At 38.0% G+C, this 21,089-nt stretch overlaps 1 protein-coding gene across 1 annotated transcript in view; it reads right to left on the bottom strand.

Moving 5' to 3' along the window:
• The window catches only part of LOC135074858 (TATA-binding protein-associated factor 172), a 94,006-nt gene that overhangs the window by 56,360 nt on the left and 16,557 nt on the right, over window positions 1–21,089 (bottom strand). The window contains exons 2-4 of the mRNA XM_063969239.1: window positions 16,737–16,787; window positions 13,841–14,018; window positions 3,971–4,034 (exon numbers count right to left, since the gene is read on the bottom strand). Of these exons, the coding sequence (XP_063825309.1) occupies window positions 3,971–4,034; window positions 13,841–14,018; window positions 16,737–16,747 (253 nt within the window). The 5' untranslated portion in view covers window positions 16,748–16,787. The remainder of the gene's footprint in view (window positions 1–3,970; window positions 4,035–13,840; window positions 14,019–16,736; window positions 16,788–21,089) is intronic.

The following is a 21,089-nucleotide window of genomic DNA, read 5'->3' as shown; positions in this document are numbered from 1 at the left end:
CAATAAAAGGCTGCAAGGTCAAAGCAGATTGTTACTTACCTCCTTGCTATTTCAGATCTGGGTCACCGTCTCTGTTATTTATTAAGAGCAATTTTGTCTATGAATGACATAGGTTAGGGTTGCCTACTAAGGTGATATGAGCCTAAGAAGAAACAGGTAAAAGACATTGGTAATTGTAAGATTTCATACATACAAGATATAAAAATAAAACGAAGAAGGCACAAGCAGGTCTGCATATAGCATTTAATGATCAATCAAGCTGAATTTCATCAGTGAGATTGAGTTGAAGTGAGCTGAGTTTTGGCATCCCTGTAGCTAGGACTGCAAATAGACTCATCCGTTCTCACACTTTTGATCAAAGACAACCGGCAGAACACGTACAATAGCTGTCCTCAAGATCTCACGACTGTTGATCTTAATTATTGAGGAAGCATCGCTTGTTGATTTAACAAAGTAAAATAGAATCACTGATGAATTTATCTCAATGTTAATTTAACTATTATGGATATGTCAAAATGACATTATAATTTTGTGATATCAGAATTATATTCTGTGCCATTATTAAAGTAAATACCTCCATGATCATGTGAGAGAAGAGTACTAATAAATAATGTAGGTTAGCGTTTACTTCATTCCAAGAAATTATTTACTAAATATGAGGAAAATTTTACGTAAATAACTACAATTGGAATAATAAATTGTTGATTTAGTAATTTGCGGTATAATGAAACATGTATGATCTTATTTTTAATACCAATATTATTTCCTATCTTTATAGGGCCCAATTAATAAAAGTGACCACACAAACAGTCGAGATAATCTAACTTTGACGTAACTCTAACGTAACATAGCATAACGTTACGTTATGACGACTAAACCCTATAGCTTACAAGGTCCCAGCCAACTCAGCCAGGTAACAACAATTTGATAGTTATCAAGGCTTCGGTAGGCCTGCTAAGTTGTGTCAGTACAGTCTTTACCAGGGGCACGCAGAGCCTGGTTCTGAGGGCAAAAACTATTATATTATACTTCTAAACCTTCCTCTTGAATTGCTCTATCTTATCTATTGATTAAAATGTGTAGATTAAAGATACGCACAGACAAATGAAGCTACTTTTATGCTATGTAGAGATGAGTACCTAATGAAGTAAGACGCTGCCGGCCTTGCTACGAGTGGCACTAATTTGCCTAAATCTAGCCGAAGCAGGGGTTCAGATGAAGTAATAAGAGTTTAAATCTCCTCGGTCATCGACTCGTTCGATTAAAGGGGTTAGATCTAAGCATACAGACAAGTTGAGCGACTTTTATGCTATGTAGAGATGAGTAATGAAGTAAGACGCTAGTCGGCCTTGCTACGAGTGGCACTAATTTGCCTAATTCTAGCCGAAGCAGGGGTTCAGATGAAGTAATAAGAGTTTAAAACCTCCTCGGTGATCGACTCGTTCGATTAAAGGGGTTAGATCTAAGCATACAGACAAGTTGAACTACTTTTATACCATGTAGAGATGAGTAATGGAGTAAGACGTTAGTCGGCCTTGCTACGAGTGGCACTAATTTGCCTAAATCTAGCCGAAGCAGGGGTTCAGATGAAGTAATAAGAGTTTAAAACCTCGGTCATCGACTCGTTCGATTGAAGGGGTTAGATCTTAACGTACAGACAAGTGAAGCGACTTTTATACTATGTAGAGATGAGTAATGGAATAACACGCTAGTCGGCCTTGCTACGAGTGGCACTAATTTGCCTAAATCTAGCCGAAGCAGGGGTTCAGATGAAGTAATAAGAGTTTAAAACCTCCTCGGTGATCGACTCGTTCGATTAAAGGGGTTAGATCTAAGCATACAGACAAGTTGAACTACTTTTATACCATGTAGAGATGAGTAATGGAGTAAGACGTTAGTCGGCCTTGCTACGAGTGGCACTAATTTGCCTAAATCTAGCCGAAGCAGGGGTTCAGATGAAGTAATAAGAGTTTAAAACCTCCTCGGTGATCGACTCGTTCGATTAAAGGGGTTAGATCTAAGCATACAGACAAGTTGAACTACTTTTATACCATGTAGAGATGAGTAATGGAGTAAGACGTTAGTCGGCCTTGCTACGAGTGGCACTAATTTGCCTAAATCTAGCCGAAGCAGGGGTTCAGATGAAGTAATAAGAGTTTAAAACCTCGGTCATCGACTCGTTCGATTGAAGGGGTTAGATCTTAACGTACAGACAAGTGAAGCGACTTTTATACTATGTAGAGATGAGTAATTAAGTAAGACGTTAGTCGGCCTTGCTACGAGTGGCACTAATTTGCCTAAATCTAGCCGAAGCAGGGGTTCAGATGAAGTAATAAGAGTTTAAATCTCCTCGGTCATCGACTCGTTCACTTCACTTTTGTAACAGGTCGTTAGCTTGTTAAACTACAATTGCTCCCAGTGGCCCTATTAGGGCTGTCACTACTGAATCTTGGAATATTTGCTTTTAATATTTCATTAAAAATTTAAAGAGAGTTAAGGTATTGTCTAAAATGTTTGGAACTGGTGGACTCTTCTTTTTTATTAAGAGACAAGGGAAACTAGATTTTCTCTTTCGAATGAATGGAATAGAATATTGTTTGAATTTCGATTCGATAGGACCCTTTTTAATATTTACAGGAATAATTACCATGTGAAGAATACTTAACAATGACAAAACGACAGAGAAGAAACTAGCGAGCTACAGAGACAAGATTTTTTACTAAATTAAATTGTCCCGTTAGAGCGGTAGCGACCCTAATTGTATTAGGTTCACCGAGCCAGAGGTCATTTGTCGTTAGTCACAGACTGATACCACTTATTTCTTATACGGAGAAGGTAAAGATATAAAAAGATTCTTTGATAAAACAGATAACTTATGTACAGTCACATGTACTGTCGACGACGTCAAATAACATTTTTTAAAGACTCCACTTAAAATCCCTCACAGATACCCAAGGTACCATATTAAACTGCTATGCCCTCCTTACCGTAAAACTGTATCAGGATCCAACTCCCCTGTTTCAAGACTGTGTAAGTCATATAATAATCTCAGCGCTGATGTTAATTTGTTTGGCACAAATATTTCTAAATTCCGTCGTCAGATTAACCAAATAACCTAACTTAATTAATTAGCTAACTATTGTCTATCTTGGCACTCACTAGCCGCCTTGTGGTTGCTCGTTGCTTTGCAATTCAGTTTTTAGACTAAGTACTTACTTTCATTGAATGGTTTGGTTTATATAAACGCATGCAGTGTTTACCTACTATTATATATTGTACTCTTAGAACATAGTATCAATGGATTTTTTTTGTTATATTGTATGTATTATTGTACAATTGTTGGTAAACCAATAAATAAAAAATAAAAAATAAAAAAAATAGCAAAATCGCAGCTATTAGAGACAACACAAGATGTCAGTGTTTAGGTTGATGTGCCGTCCGGGTTTTAGAGACTTCTATGGTTTACTAGCTGTTGCCCGCGGCTTCACCCGCGTGAAATTTAGTTTATCACAGATCGTCGTAAATGTTAGCCTATATGTTATTTTGGGTTATAAACAATAATACTGTAAAGTTTCGTCAAAATCCGTTTAGTAGTTTTTGCGTGAAAGAGTAACAAACATCCAGACATCCATACTTTCGCATTTATAATATTAGTAGGAGGATTTTACCTAGATACGAGTACATTAACTAAAAATGATCCATTTATTACATTTAGCGATTATAAGAATCTATTGATTTATTAGTTTACTACCCAAACAACACAGTGATAAGCCGAGTAGTAGTGGCAGCACTGGCAGCTCGATACACTTAGAAGGTATAAAGAAAAACTAAAATGTCTCAATTATCACTTGACTGATTCACAATTGCCGTCGTTGATTCATATCAAAGAGAAGTACCAAAAAAGAAAGAAGGAAGTACCAAATGGGTAAAATGGATAAATCTTCTCGTAAATAAAAATAAAATTACCAACCTTTTTTGCCCGTAAACGGAGATGGATGCCATTCCGGTACGTTTGCCAATATCGCTTCCACCGCCTGTTGACAAAAAATAACAATATAAGGTTTTCTTACTTTAATCACATTTGCACACTAATTTATAATGTCATTAATAATCGTCTCACTTGATTAAATCCATTATGTAAATTAATCTCGTCTGTAGCTGACCTAGATTAATGAAGCATGTCTTAAGCTAGAGAGCTTGGATTAAAATATCCCTTTTTAATTACCAAAGAAAAAGGATTAACAGCTACTACCAAATCCTAAGTACTTGTGAAACAGGGCACCCTTAAACAATAATTCCAGAAAGTACATACATACTGAAATTTTGCTCTAAATTGAAAATATCTTTTCATATAGCCTCTACATATTTATTTATCTCTCTTCTCCACATACAATTTCCAAATATCTACTGTAGCTATAACTGTACAACCACAGAGCCATCAAATATCAAACATACGTTTATACAAAAATCGGGTAGTTAAAGATCATAAATACATTGTTGTAGCCTTTTTTGTAGGCAATGAATATTATATCTGAATACTGAATAGGTAATCGGATATTTCACAACAGATTTGTCAGTTTCACTTTCAGGCATACAAAGTGTGCATTAAATCTAAATTATGTATCGCGCTTATGTAGTCTATCCTTTTTCAGAACTCATGTGTTTTTCATGAACAGTTTATGCATTTAGAGGGTTCGTAGCAAATACAGGGCGATATTTTCGGAAAGTGTGGAAAAAAATGCTTAGTGTTGGCGAAATTTCAAATATCACCGAGTCTACAGTCTGAGTTTAACCAAACACATCCGGTAATTTTAAACGCAACGTTTACGGTCGTTTGACTCTATCAACTAAACTCTTTGTTATTCAATTTTAAGAGAGCGGGTAACAAAGCCGTCAGCAGGACAGACATACTTAATTCGGCAGTGTTCTAGCCTAATGAGAAATCATTCACTTACAAAGCCACATCTTTTGATTGTAAATATATTTTAAAAAACTATACAGATTAGTTTAATACTGCATTAATCTAATTTATCTTATAATTTGTATGATTTACATTCAGAAATAATACACTAAATGCAACTTGCACAAAAGAAACAACTGTATACTGAAACTTCAAAACAACACGAGTAATATAGGGTAATATTTTCATCATACGAAATGTATTTGATTTGAAATTCAATTGGATTGTAGCTCGTAAAAACAAAACCAGACAACTGAGTGCATGATAAATATAAAAACAGACACCTAAAGTGATGTGGCAAGAACGTCTGTGCCATATCCTGTGCACTTTCCTCTGCCATTATGTTCAAGTTCATTAAAAACGTTTATAGCGCGGACGCAGCCAATGTCGAAGCGAGTCTCCACAATTTAACAATGATGGAACAATACGACTTTCTGTCATGGTTCGGACAAACAATTTTTTGCATTTTGCGAAATTGTTTAGGTAATTTTGGTTTCTTTATATGCATAGAGGTTCGCCTGAAAGCAAATTTTTAAATGTAACCGTAGGTAACTCAGTGGTCAGATCAAATCGGCAATTGGCCGGCTAAAGTCGTAGTCGTGGGTTCGATTAACAACATCACCTACTTACACAGCGCACTTGAACCATGTCTGTCTATGTCGTCATTTGATTGCGTTCCAGAGATCCAGACTTCATACATAAAATCATGAAATGGATACCTTTTTAGCACACGATCTTTTGTACTATGTAGAGTCAATGACACAGTCACCTATGCAGATCGCATCGATCGTATCCGCCATATGCCCTCTCAACTAAGGAGATACGCGTCCAGAAGATTAATATCTCAATCAGACAAAACAATGTAGCCAATGAGGATCATTTCGATTTTTAGCTGTGAATGCAGATTTATAGGGCTAAGAAATCCTTACTACACAGTGCAAAAATTTTTGTTCTACGACAAAAATTGACGAAGTTATGGCCAAATTACTAAAAAAGTTCACTGACCGCCCGGCGCGGGGACGATGACGTCATTATATCCGATCCGAACGCTGCCGGCGTACTGCGTGGATAGAAAATATTTTTTTCTAGCCAAATTATCAGTTTTAGAGAAAAACTTGTAATGACATTTATTCATCAGAATAAAGTAAGCTATCGATAGGTAATTTTTAAAAATGGAAATTGTGAAAAATAACGCAAAAAATCCATACGCTCATACGATTCAATGGCATGCAGAGACGCGATTGGGGTCTCCGCGGTGGTATATTTGGCGATTTATTCAAATAAAGTGTACATAAGTGTTGTTAGAGTCATATCTTCTTCCAAGTAAAATATAAAAATGTATAAGTATTAATTTATTTACTTCTAACAATAAGGTATAACTTCTAACAATAAGACATTGCTATGAAAATCATTTCGATGTACACTTAATAGTTAATACCTACCTGTTATTTAGTTTTTCTGAGTTAAACCTACGCACCTACCTATCCATTCGCCGTTCCCATGGGCGGGCCAGCTGCTGCAGGAAAGGACAGCCGCTCCGTGCTGGAAATCTATTTAATCTTAGCCTAGAAGCTGGGTATGACTACCCCGCCCCTCTCCTCTCCCCAGGTCATAAGCTGGGCATGACTTCCCCCTCGGCCAGAAGTTGGGTATGATTTACCCCCCCCCCGGCCCGAAACTGGGTATGACTTGACCCCTCCCCCTCCCCCCAGGCCAGAAGCTAGGTAAGGCTTGCCCCTACCCCCAGGCCAGAAGCTAGGTAAGGCTTGCCCCTACCCCCAGGCCATAAGCATAAGCTGGATATGACTCCCCTTCGGCCAGAATCTGGGTATGACACCCCCCCCATGCCAGAAATGCCAGAAACTGGGTATGACTTGACCCCCCCCCTCCCCCAGGCCATAAGCTGGGTAAGGCTAGCCCCTCCCCCCAGCCCTAGAAACTGGTTATGACTTGACCCCTCTGCCTAAGCCAGAAGCTAGGTAAGGCTAGCCCCTTCCCCCAGTCCATAAGCATAAGCTAGGTATGACTCCCCCTCGGCCGGAAGCTGGGTATTACTTACCCCCCCCCCCCCCAGGCCAGAAACTGGGTATGACTTGCCTCTCCCCCCTCCCACCAAGGCCAGAAGCTGGGTAAGGCTTGCCCCTCCCCCCAGGATATAAGCTGGGTATGACTTATCCCCCCCCCCCCAGGCCAGAAACTGGGTATTAGCATCATATTATGTATTATTATGTTCAATACAAACAATCATTAAGTTACACTCACCCCAACCGCGTCTCCGCATTGCATCGAATCCTATGAAAATGTGGTTTTTGGACATAGCAATACTTATTTTCACAATTTTTATTTTTAAAAATTACTGGTCGATAGGTTACTTTATTTTGAAGAATAAATGTTATTAAAAGTTTTTTTCTAAAACTGATAGTTTAGCCGGAAAAAAATATTTTCCATCCCATTAGTACGCCGGCTGCGCTCGATTCGGATATAATGACGTCACGCGGCCTTGCGTACGTTGACTTTTAGCGGCAAAAACGGCCTATGTTTATTACTTAATATCTTCGTAAGTAATGGTCCGATTTGGATAATTCAAAAAGATATATCTTTCTTATGTCTTAAAGATTAACGTAGATACTAGTTTTATTGAATTTTCTACAACAGTACTGATCCTCATTATGCGTCAACAATGGCCGCCGCAAACAAACAAGCGATTCCTCAAGCCGGCGCGCGCGCAGCCGCCATTGAATACAAATGGAGCGTGAAATCACTTGCTACTACACCCTGCAGTCCACTCGTTACCTTTGGAAATAATATTCATTGTGTATTTATACGTGAATGAACGACCATTACACTCCGTGTAGATAGGTACGATAAAGTCATGATGATGAGCAAAAATATTCAGGGTTTGACGCAGACCGATTACACAGCTCAACAAAAAAAATTTTTTTTTTGTTGCCCTGGTTATTTCTTCGGATTTATATACTTTGAAGCATACAATTTACGAATATATTAACGAAAGTACTGAATTGGCTCTAGTTTTTATGATATTAATATTTAAGTGATAAACAATTTATATGGGCTCTTTGAAACATGCGTTGTTAATAAGTGACCAGGAACCTGGACTAAATTAATTTTTCTGCACAATTTTAAACGTAATGGGACCAGATACTATCAGTAACAATGATATTACGATAAAATAATGTCATTATACCACTGATAATGTGGTGGCTGGAATCAAGGAATGGCGGTTATAGTGCGACAAGGCTATTTGTATGTTGGGAGATTTAGAATATCATTACCGAAGGATTTAATGACAGTAATATTGATGTCATTACTTGCCATATTGTCTGGACGCCTTAGATTTTTACTTCGCCTTACACTTAAGTATACGTCTAATACCCATTTTGTATGTATATGGAACTATAGGGCAAAGAAAATTCACTGGGAACAAGATGTGTGGGCAAATTCGAATATACATGCACAAACTTATAAAAAGCTATTACTTATTCTGTGTGTGAAGCTTGGAGAGGTTTAGTGTTGATTTTAATATTTTTTAGGTAACTAGAAAACATTAAATTACACAGTTTAATGGGCAAAATATGTCGAAGCAAATATGAGCATAATAAGCTGCACTTTCTTCGCAGTCACGTGGGTAGATGTTTATTTATTTTTATGAAGTTGCAGTGACGAGCAGGTATAATGATTTTATCAAGACGTAAGAGTGATGGAATAAAGATATCAAGGTAGATAGGATCGTTTCCTGACTGATTAAGTAATGTTGGTCGCATAGCGAAAATGACCCACAATATTTAATTTTAAAAATAATAATAATATAATAATAATAATAGATAAGGTGTTTCTCTGAAATCTCAAATTATTTATGGATTTTTTTAATCTTTTTAGTTCTCTGTAAATTAATTAAAATCATTCAGAACAAAATTTGAGGTTCTTTTTAGATAAAATTTGATTTTATAAAATGTACTTGCTTAATTTTCTACTATTTATAGTGTAATCAGAAAAAGACGATTTAAAAAAAAACTAGAGCCAATCTGCTAAAAGTAATAATAGTTTCGTAAATTGTGGGTCTTAATTGAAACAAAATCATTTAAATATCAAGGGCAACAAAAACACTGTTGACCAGTGTTATCATCATTATTTGATTATTTGAAGTATAAAATAAATGGTCTAGAAAATAGTTCGTCTGACGATGTCAGCATTTATTCACATGGTCAACTAATAACAGATTTTATGAATCGCCGTAAAAATTATATTCGTTTTTCAATCTCAAGTAGTAAAAAAATTTTTGTACAGACCTATGTTATGTTTATGTCTAATCTAAGAAATATGAATACAAATATAGTCTAAATACTAATACTTCTAATGAGGAGATCCGTAGGAGAACCAGAGTGACTGACATAGCCCGCAGAATCGCTAAAATCAAGTGGCAGTGGGCGGGGCACATAGCTCGAAGAGCTGATGGCCGCTGGGGCAGGAAAGTTCTTGAGTGGCGACCACGGGCTGGAAGACGTAGCGTGGGCAGGCCTCCCACTAGGTGGACCGACGATCTGGTGAAGGTCGCGGGAAGTACCTGGATGCAAGCGGCGCAGGACCGGTCTTTGTGGAAATCCTTGGGGGAGGCCTTTGTCCAGCAGTGGACGTCTTTCGGCTGAAACGAACGAACGAACGAACTAATACTTATAATTTACAGATGACAGAAAAAATAACATAACATACTACTTAGACCAAGAGTCCAAGAGAATTGTATTACAAGTTATACCGCGGGCAAAAGCTAGTACAGTAGAACGCCGATTATCCGAATTAATTGGGACCGGGGTCGATTCGGATAATCGAAAATTCGGATAATCGGACATAGACTGGTAACAAAGAAAAAACGTGTTAAAAACCAACCGTCACACACCTATAAACTATATTAACTGTATTTACAGTTCTACAATAATGCTCAGTTGAAATATATCGAGACTCCTGCGAGTTTCAACTAATTACAACAAAAGAAAACAAAAATTACTTAGTCTTAATTTTTTATATTACGCTTAGGACCAATTCGGATAATTGGCGATTCGGTTAATCGGCGTTCGGATAATCGGCGTTCTACTGTACTTAAATATTTGCCAACCGCGCCGCTGGGTACCTCAGCTCCCATCCGCGTAAAGTTTTGCGAGTGAAACCCCATTTATTTATGTGTGGGAGATTATTTGCGATTTTGCTCAATTCGGCAAAATCACATACAAAAATTAATAATCAATTTATGGTTATTAAATATTTGACGAGACTAAAACCACACCGCAACTTATAAAATAGGAAAAAAACAAATGATACCGCGAGCTAAACACGTACAGCGCCATCTATTGGTAGCTTTTAAGATTTCTTCGTAGTAATACCACACAATAAATACTAGTGATACACAAATGTTTTGCATACACAATTACACAACCGAAATAGGACATCCGTATTTATTAACATTAGCACAAGTGTAAATAATAACCAAACTAAAATAATAAATTAGAAGTGTACGTGTTAGTGTAGATTGCAACATCCGCTGCAGAGTTGCAGCTAATGTAGGGTTGCCAAGCATACTGTTTTTCCGGGACATGTCCTGGTTTTTTAGATGTCCTGTAAGTTTTAAGTTTTTTAATGTTCCCTAATGGCCCTAACCTCTAAGGGACAAATTTAATCTTCACTGGATGGGTTTTTATCGGTGGTGAAGCTGTAAATCCTCACTACACAGGAGTTGCAACACGGTGGGAACGAGTTGGGACATAATGATCTTTTAAGCCTTAGGATCATTAAGACTTAAGATGGTTTTTTTTAATTTTAGCTGTTTACTTAGTTTTTTTTAATTGAATTTCATTCTCTCTTTTTATTTTACAACTGCTCTCGTTTATAGTGCGACTTGGTTCCAAACCGAGCCGCCCTGGCATTTCTACCATCAAATCCTGGATTTTAATAGTTTGGAGATGGCAACCCTACACTAATATCAATTGCTCCGAAACATCCTGTGCGTCCGGGAGATCTGGCGTCAGAACATTTGTATTTCGGGACACGCTATTCATTTGAATGGCAAAATATTCTGCGTGATATGAAACAGGCTGCACGTACGAAAAATAACTTTACTCAGCCTACAACAGCATAAAATACAAGTGATATGATAACTTTATGGATGAAAATCCAGATCTAGGGAATGCAATCTCGTTCTCTCGAGATCTCGCAGTAATGTTATTCATAAACTCGCGGGATCTCGCTTGAGCCTCAATCTCGCAAGATTTGCATTCCCTTTCGTTCGAGGCTATGAAAAGTAGTGATGGGCCGACTATGGTCTTTGCCGACTAACCGACTGGCCGACTAATCGGTTTTCAAATTGCCGATTAGTCGGCCGACTAATCGGCAATGCCGATCATTCTAATACCTACTTGTCCGAAGAATAATATCTAGATTTTCTCAAAGAAATATGAATAATCTAGATTTCTAAGGAGATAAATATAACTTCTTGAGAAATGAGATTTCTTTAATGAGAAAAAATAAAAAGCAACATTACAATCACCTAACAGTACCTAAGGTAGATGTCATTATGTATGTATGTATGTCATAGAGGAGGTGACAATATGATCGCCTCCTGCTGGGCTAGGATGCGCGCCGTGATATTATTCTTACTGCATCATCATCATCATCATCATCATCATGTCAGCCATAGGACGTCCACTGCTGAACATAGGCCTCCCCTAATGCTTTCCACGTTGATCGATTGGTAGCGGCCTGCATCCAGCGCTTCCCTGCTACCTTTACGATGTCGTGGGTCCACCTTGTAGGTGGACGTCCCACGCTGCGTTTCTATTTTTACTTATCGACGTCAAAATGTATGGGCAAAAATGCGCTTATCGCGGTACGCATCCTAGGCCCACTGATTCCTCTCCACCCTCCACGGTGATGGTCAGCGAGTAGGGGGCCCCCGCCTACATAGCACGGACTACCACCCACCGTCGGATAGGCAGTTCTTCACACAGGATACAGGTAGTTCTTCGCACTAAGGCGATCTCAGGGGTTATTTATGTGGGTCATCATCCTTCCGATGAGAGGAGCCCCACATAATCTACCAATTCCCTGCAGGATAGATATGCAATTCCATGCTTTTTTTCCGCGAAAAAAAATGTGTCATAATTTTTAAATGGACAGATTACATAAACTTTACACATTTTTGATGATTTCCTAGTAATTTTAACTAATCTTAACTTTGTATGAATTTAGACTGAATGCCAAAATTTTAAATCAGGTGAAACCACTTTTGACTGATTTTTTGCAGTCAAAAGTGGTTTAGATAAACGCCCTTGGTCCACCTCATAACAATCTTGGTGATTATGAGTTTTATTTCATTCAGATATTTAATTTTGTAATGCGCCGATTATAATCGGCATATTTTGCCGAATAGTCGTCACTAGTCGGCCGACTACAAATTATGCCGAATAGTCGGCTTTCCCGACTAGTCGGCGACTAGTCGGCCCATCTCTAATGAAAAGATAAAGTGAAAAAAAGATTTGTGATTGTGATTGGTCTGATGATAAATAAATATTATTTAACATCTAATTTCGATAAGAATTGCTGCCTACTTGACCCCTTTTCAACGATATACATAATTTTTTATCAGCATTTATTATGTACACGATAAGTTTGCTTTGCAACTTTACTGTGTATGAAATAAAATCAAATTAGTTCCACCAGCCAACTGTTTTATAGATTTGAACAGTACAGAACAATTTTTCTGTTAATACGTATATTTTATGTATTATTATGTAAATTAATTAATAAAATTTAAAATTACATAAAATTAATTTTATGTAAATTAAGAATTCGTAATATTGTTGTGCCTCAATGCGTGGCAAAGATCACAGCGCAAACGCAAATATTTCGATATACCTACTACGGATTTTTTTCTCCTGTACTTTCCTCGTTTTCAGTGAAATATAAATAAATATAATGATGAAATGACTCTCCAATTTTAAATGATACTTTGAAATAGTGCTAACCAAAAGTCCGTAGTTCGTGATGTGTAATTTGCAAAAAGCTTGTTCGATAGAGCAATAGAATGACTAAATGTTGTCTGGTAGTGGTATAGGGTCTGTCAGTGAAGAGGCAAATAATCAGACTCTTTAAAACCTGTAACATTCGTAGCAATTTTTGATATCACATCAATCATCATCATCATCATTTCAGCCATAGGACGTCCACTGCTGAACATAGGCCTCCCCCAATGCTTTCCATGTTGATCCATTGGTAGCGGCCTGCGTCCAGCGCTTCCCTGCTACCTTTACGATGTCATCAATCCTAGATGTTAATGTTTGTTGCAAACAGTGTCCTGATGGCTATTGTCTTGTATGTCACCTGTTTTGAGACAATTAAAAAAATACTTTCTATTCTATTCATGTTCTCCCTTACGATTAAGAAGAGCGAACGTGATGGGGTATTTTCATAGATAAACAGTAGCATACCTGTAAAATCAGCAAGACCTGAGATTGCCGATTTTCGCAAGACCTGGAGCGAGATCAAACGCGAAGCTCAAGACCGAACGCGATGGAGGAGTGTGGACCCTCTGCCCTATCTAGGGAACATAGGACCTTAATGCCCGTTTTCACCATCAATCCCTTTTTAAGTGAGCCCTATGAAAACAAAATTACTGTTATGTGTACCATAGGGGTCACTTAAACATTAGGGATTGATGGTGAAAACGGGCATAAGTCAAGTAAGGCCCAGAACAGACGGTGAAACGCAACTGCAACTGCTAGTTACTTTTGAGTTGTATCTAAGTTTCTGCCATAGCGTCCGTTGAGAGACCACAATGACGCGATCAGTTTGAAAGTTTCTGGGCCTAAGTCATACCTGTGAGGCCGCGATCCTGGTCTCCCAGGCCGGCGAGCGAAGGTGCTTCATGAGCCTGCTCAGCAGCCGGTGTAGCTCCTCAGGGTGCGCCTTCTGCACTTCGCCCAGCTGCCTGGCGGCGGCCCGCCGGGTGGCCGCGCCGGCCCCCGCCTCTAGCAGCACGAATAGACGGTCTAACCTGATGACAAGGATGACGTTTGGTTACCTTATCGTTCATTACAAACAACAGTGGAGCTACTATTGGAAGATGCAGGTATGAGCATGAACGAGAGAACTAATGCCCGTTTTCACCATCAATCCCTAATTTATTTTTAAGTGACCCCTATGTAAACAAAATTCCTGTTATGTGTTACCATAGGGGTCACACAAAAATTAGGGATTGATGGTGAAAACGGGCATTAGACAGATAGTCAAAAATGTGGAAATCGCATTACGAAATAAGCTCAAAGTTGTGACGAAAAACTTCAAAATATTTTTCTAAAGTAACAAGTCCGTAGGAGTTAGCAACCGGTTTGATTGCTGCTTTTGTTGATACCACTTTAATAAAACCATTAACTAATACCAAAACGGAAAAAACAATGGGTTCAACAGCATTATAATTATGTTTGTTATAATCCATACTTTTAATGCGTTACATTTTGGAACTGTAATTTGTGCGGAAAGGCAAAACATTTTGGTAGTTCTGGAACAAATGTTGAATCTTATGCAACTGTTATTGATATTATGATGAGTGAGTAATCGAGGTTGTGATTTCCAACATCCTGTATTAGTAATGTGAACTCGTATTGCATGATAACACGAGTACCCAATTTAATTAAAATAATTCGAGCGGACGTTTGTGTACTTTTAAGAATGTTTTTTTTAATATGATAAGTATTAGATTCTTTTTACGCTTGCAATTTGGCGAAATTGTAGCGTTTTTTTCTCTTATGGGTTCTTATTATGACCGAGCTCTATGGCCAGCTTGGCATCTTTATTATGTATGGGAAAATAGAGTTTATGGCTGGGTAATGGGCTAATAGGTTAATCCTATAAGTACCTACGCTACGTAAGCCGTACCGGTACCGGGTCACAAGTATCAAGTATGATAACCCACAATCATATCATTCATTGTGTATAACGTAAACCCAACATTTCTGTCAAAACTGAAAAATTGCAACATACGATGCTAATGCAATTATTGATACAATTTTTACCGTTATCGGTTATTTACTTGACCCAACTGGCCTTAAATATCGGTCACTCACACCACGCTCACACTGGGCATAGTCATACGCTCGACTCTACCTAGATTCCTAACCCTCTCTTGTTTCAAACAAAATAAAAATAAGGTACTACTAATAATAATTATTGACCATAATATTTATTTTAAAATTTTATAGAAATATTTGTTTTTGTAAGAATACCGCGGCGAGACACTTCGTGCCTTGGCATAATATGCTGAGGGGTGGGGACCTTTTTGGTACATTTTTGTAATGAAAAATAGCAATTTCTGATATAATTTTAGACGCTCCCAAACCGACAGTAATTGGCAGACGCTAACAGAATAATGCATCATTGTAATAATTACAATTATTACGCAAAATTATAAGTTGCAATAAAGGCAGATAAAAATACGTGTTACAGATTTAATAGTTATAAAACTGTTATAAGTGGATAACTACCTACATTCATCACTCGGACCAATAACCTCTGTCTTCTTAATGGTCAAACCGATTGGACCAATTTGTTTCAATGAAGCTTGGAGCAATAAACTTTTTTGCGATAACTTGTCAGCAGTTATAAATCAATTACCAGGTGTAATTTAAAAAAAAAAATGTCTCATGATTGTAAAATACACGATAGGTTTAATACAAGACCGATCGATATAATTCTGATAATTAAATTGTATAATAATGGACTACGTGTACAACCTTGCAAAATCCCCATCATTATTCATATAAAAATGTATTTAATGTCCTTGTTTTTACATTTCGTTACTGATAAGGGAATCTTAGCACGATGTATGAGACAATAGTATTATACCAAAGCCCTGTTTTGGTATAATACTGGTGTACTTTTATGTGCCGAATAAAATATACACAAAGCTACTAAGGCTAACTAGAAACCCTGGAAGTCTGGCTTAAATCATATTATGTAGATGTATTCTTTCATGCGATCTCACATAAAGTGTCACATATTTATCAAACTTTTATCCAGGTCTCCGGAGTTTTTCCACGTCTTTTCCTTATGCACATGTCATCATCGTAGATAAGAACTATTTTGAACGCAAAATGGGTTATCTTACTGACTCTGGAATTCACGTGGTCTCACAAAACGAAGTGGGATTTAATTCGCGTTTTATACAGAGGACAGCAGGTCAACCGATCTTACGATCTTATGCAGTCGTAATAGGAGCTACTTTACAACAAATATGTATAGTCTGATGAGCTGTCGACTGTACCTAGTTTCCAAGTCAAAGGTCAGCAGCAAAAGCGCTAACTTCAAGTGACAATAATTTTCAATCAAGTCGTCGGGTACATACGTACCTACATTGAGACGTCAACCCTGGCCAGTTGATATGACCTTCTGGCTAATAGGATATACTCGCAGTTGTACTTTTTACCCGGCTGCGACAGAAGGAGGGTTATGTTTTTTCACCTTTTGCGTGGGCTGTTACAATCCTGTTTGTTGTAAGAGTTTATGATCTTATGAGCTTATGATCAAGAGCTTAATGTGCCATATGAAGCACGAAATATTCCATGAATTTCATATAATCATACCACGAGTAAGTCAAGTTTAGATAAAAACTCCGCTGACTAACTACTACCCGTTACCATGAATTATAATGCCATAAATAAATAATATACAATGTAAGTAAATACTCGTAAGGAACACTTAGAGAAGTAAAACTCACCTTGAGGTCATTTTGGCAGTTTTTCAATCACTTCAGATCGTATAATTTATCCTGAAACAAAAACAACATTGTTATGTACATGTTTATTTAAAAACAATACTATAGCGTAATAACTAACTCCGTATACTCTTTGGTTTCTCACTCGTATTTTTATTTCGAGTGAGGAAATGTCATTAACATACGGTTTTTAAGCTTCGCGGTTCGATAATCTTTTTTTAATAAAAGAAAAATGTATTATTAGTCTACTTTCTAGATTTGTATTGTATGCAACTAACTAACGTCATGTAAACGTAAGAACGTAACACTGTATAATTAGATAAAACCAATTCCGCACGGGAAGCGTCGCTCACCAGTGCGGCGGAAGTTAAATTGTAGATAAATAAAAATAATCATATTTTTACTTCCTTGTAAGCACAATGTTTTATATGAAAATAAAATACAACGTTAGCCGCTATCGTGAAGCAGATAAAGCGAAACCTCCTATCCATCATTCTTTACGAAATACGCTAAGATTAAACATGCGTAAGTAGAACATACTTTCTAAGTAAACACTCGGAGTGGCATTCTGGCGTATCGTAACGTAAACTCTCCGATGTTCATAATCATTTTGAATTTTTGATAGCCATTAATTTCTGCTTCATTTAGATAAGTTGGTCACTGGGCCTGTCCCTTTCAGTAATTTGTTAAGGGTAACAAACAAGCTGAAGTCAACGACATAGCGCGCAGAATTACCAAACGTAAATGGCACTGGGCGGGGCACACAGTTCGTAGAACCACAGAACTGGTGGCCTTTAGGGCAGAAAAGTTCTCGATTGGCATCCACGGTCCGGAAGAGGTAGTTTGGGCATACTAGGTAGACTGACTTATCCGAAAATCTGGTGATATTCGCGCTTGGTAGTCGCGGGAAGCACCTGGATTCGGGAAGCACCTGGATGCGGGCAGAGCAGGACCGGTTGTTATGGAAATCCTTGGAGGAGGCCTGTCTTGCAAAGGACGTCATTTGGCTGAAATTAACGAAGGCTGCAGTCTCGTAAAATCTTAATGGGGGACCTTCGCGATACACGTCTAACACGTCGCTAGGAATTCAGATTCTTGATTACATTAGAACGATACACGTGTGGTGCTGTCGCGATGTCGGACGAAAAAGCAATTCGTTAATTCGTTAACCGCATGATTGTATTTTGTGCCAGTCATTAAGTTCATATTTCCGATAGGTATTATATTAACTTTATGGTGCCAGTCTGATTGGAAATTGAAACCAAGATATAGTACCTAGCCCTAAGTCCTTTCCCTCTAATTTACATATTTTTTTACACAAAAAAAACCCTTTATAGGTACTTTGATGGGACTACGCGACTTGTGCTCCAAAGCTAATCGCGATTTACAAAATATATTTTTTTATGTAAGACAAGGCAGATATTTGACCGCAATCGCACCTGGTGTTAAGTGAGATGCAGTCAATATTCACGTCTTAAAAAAATGCGAAGGGTCTGTCTGCGCCAGAACATCCGAGTCTGGTCTGCCACATGTTCACATGACACTGAACAGTCTGGTGGGCTGTACCAGATGTTAATTAATAATGTGACGATTATTTTATAATGTCTGTAACATTATGTATGGGGAGCTCGCAGTCCAGTCATTAAGATGGCGCCCACCGCGGTGGTCTAAACTTTAATTAAATTAAATAATAAAAGAAGGAAACATGGTTTGAGATAATAAAAAATATTTCTTAGTTTCTTTTAAATCTTTCTTATCACTTGACATATTTTTTCTTCTTTCTAATTAAAGTCATAGCGTTATTTGGCTAGCTATAATATAATTAAATTACAAAAGTTCAGATTAGGAAGCACCCTTTAAAAAATACATTTACAAATTGTATGATAATGTTAACGACTCACGCTACGCACAGTTCAACTGTCGCCGACAGTTCCGACAGTATCAAAACACAAGTCATGTTCGGAAAAAAACATAATAATGCCTGAGTAAATAAGACAGCAGACTAACTAATCATTTGTATAAGACCTTTTCTCGTAAGAGCAGTCGCGACACAAACAAATATGCGCGCGCAGTTTCAATGCTCAATGAATGGTCCACAACTGCTATCTGTGCCCCTTTTATAGACAGATGACTCAAAACTCGTCCTAAAGCTGTTTTTCATATTCAAATCCAAACAAAACCAAATAAAAAGGCAGTCTGTACTCTGTTACTATGTCGTCATTCAAAAATTAGTTCTTTTATTAGCAACAGACATGGGTCCAGACGACTCCACATCAAGCTGAGACCTGTTGTATCTTATTTTGTTGCAATAGATACGATTTTGCAACAGAAATGTTTTTGTACAGCATTCTTTATTATTTTATTTTTCGTCTGACACCAAAATACAAGTCACTAAACTTTTAGGCTGGGTTCTGGGTTGCACCATCTTACTTTACATCAAACTTCATACAAAAAAACAATGGTTATTGTTATTATAGTTACTGTTAAAGTACTTTTTTATATTTTTAAACTGGCAGAAAGTGGTGACTGAGTTTGTTGCGGCGCTTGCCAAATGTTTGTCTCGAAGCACTGGTAGGGAAAAAAATGAGACATGTAAAGGTTCCTTAAGAGTGTAGCGGGCATTAGCGAGATTACTCATACGTATTCCTAATATGTAAAGCGTTATACAAAACTGTTTGAGATCTTATGTGACAAGTCAGTGTCTAATAAATCATCATCTAAAGTGTACGTTTCTTTTATCTTATGGACCCTCATACACGCACAAATAGAGTAGACACCAAAGTGGTGACCCCGACCAACATGAATTCGCAAACAGGACCATCAACCAGCACTGCCACCTCCAGCGGAGTTACCGAATTGGCATCAGTAACAGTCTCGTCGAGAATACCGGAATTTTGGTGCGACCAGCCGCGTCTGTGGTTTATACAATGTGAAGCCATATTGGGACCACAAAAGTTGAGTGATGAGGCAAGATTCAACCTCGTCGTAGCCAAGCTCGGGAAAGAGGTTATCCAGCAAGTCAGTGATATATTATTGAAACCACCAGATACCAAAAAGTTCGACGCATTGAAAGAGCGTTTATTGAAGGCTTATGAAGAATCAGAGTTAAGACAGTTTCAAAAACTTTTGAGTGGTATGGAGTTAGGTGATCAGAAGCCTTCACAGCTTCTGCGCCGAATGAAAGATTTGGCCCGTGAAAAGATTCCTGACGAAACTCTTCGCATCATGTGGCAAGGACATTTGCCTTCTTCCGTCCGTGCCGTGCTAGCAGTGAGTGAGAGTCAAGACCTGGAGAACCTGGCAGCAGTTGCGGATAAAATTATGGAAACGTCAAGACCTTTACAAGTGGCAGAAGTGAACTCAACACCTCTCAGTGACAGTTCGTTCATTTTGGCCGAAATAGCTAAATTGAGCTTAAAAATCAGAGACATGGAGAGAAGTCGAAATCAATATAAAAGGTTTAACAATAATCGCTCGAGATCACGTTCGACGTCTCGTGCCCGTAACATGAGCAGCCGTACGCCGGACAGTCCAGGCTGGCTATGTTACTATCATCATAAATTTAGACAAAGAGCAATTAAATGTGTGGAACCGTGTGCGTGGAAAAAACCTGAACAAAAGGAAAACTAAACGTGGTGCAGTCGGAGGCGGCGATTTGCACCATCAATCCTGTTCACCGCCTGACCTTATTGGACAATAACAGTGGACTTAAATTTTTAGTGGACACAGGTGCAAATATATCTGTTTTACCAGTGACTCAAAAACAACGTTATTTTGGACAATGTGATAGTTATAAACTGTATGCAGCGAATGGTTCAGAAATAAAAACGTTTGGTGTTAAAACTCTCGATTTAGACTTTAAACTTCGACGACCATACCGTTGGACATTTGTGATAGCGGATGTCAAGCAACCAATCCTCGGTGCTGACTTTTTGAGTAATCATAAGTTGTTAGTGGACGTGAACAAACAAAAACTTATAGACTCTGTTACCAACCTCTGTTCTATCGCCTCAGTGACATTAAGTGATAACTTTTCAATACGAACAATAGACTGCAATAGTGAATATAGTGATTTGTTATTGGAATATCCGAACATTACCAAACCTATGTGCTTCAAGGATGCGCCACGTCACTGTGTCGTACATCATATTGAGACAACGGGATCGCCTGTCTTCGCGCGACCGAGACCTTTGCCACCTGACAAATATAGAAAAGTAAAAGAGGAATTTCAACGTATGCAAGAAATGGGTATTTGTCGTCCTTCAAAAAGCTGTTGGGCGAGCCCTCTTCATATAGTGAATAAAAAGAACGGTGAAATCAGACCCTGTGGCGACTATCGTCAACTCAACGCGATAA

Source organism: Ostrinia nubilalis, chromosome 9, assembly GCF_963855985.1.
Source record: "Ostrinia nubilalis chromosome 9, ilOstNubi1.1, whole genome shotgun sequence".
Taxonomy (NCBI): domain Eukaryota; kingdom Metazoa; phylum Arthropoda; class Insecta; order Lepidoptera; family Crambidae; genus Ostrinia; species Ostrinia nubilalis.
This window is presented reverse-complemented; position numbering and strand designations above follow the sequence as displayed.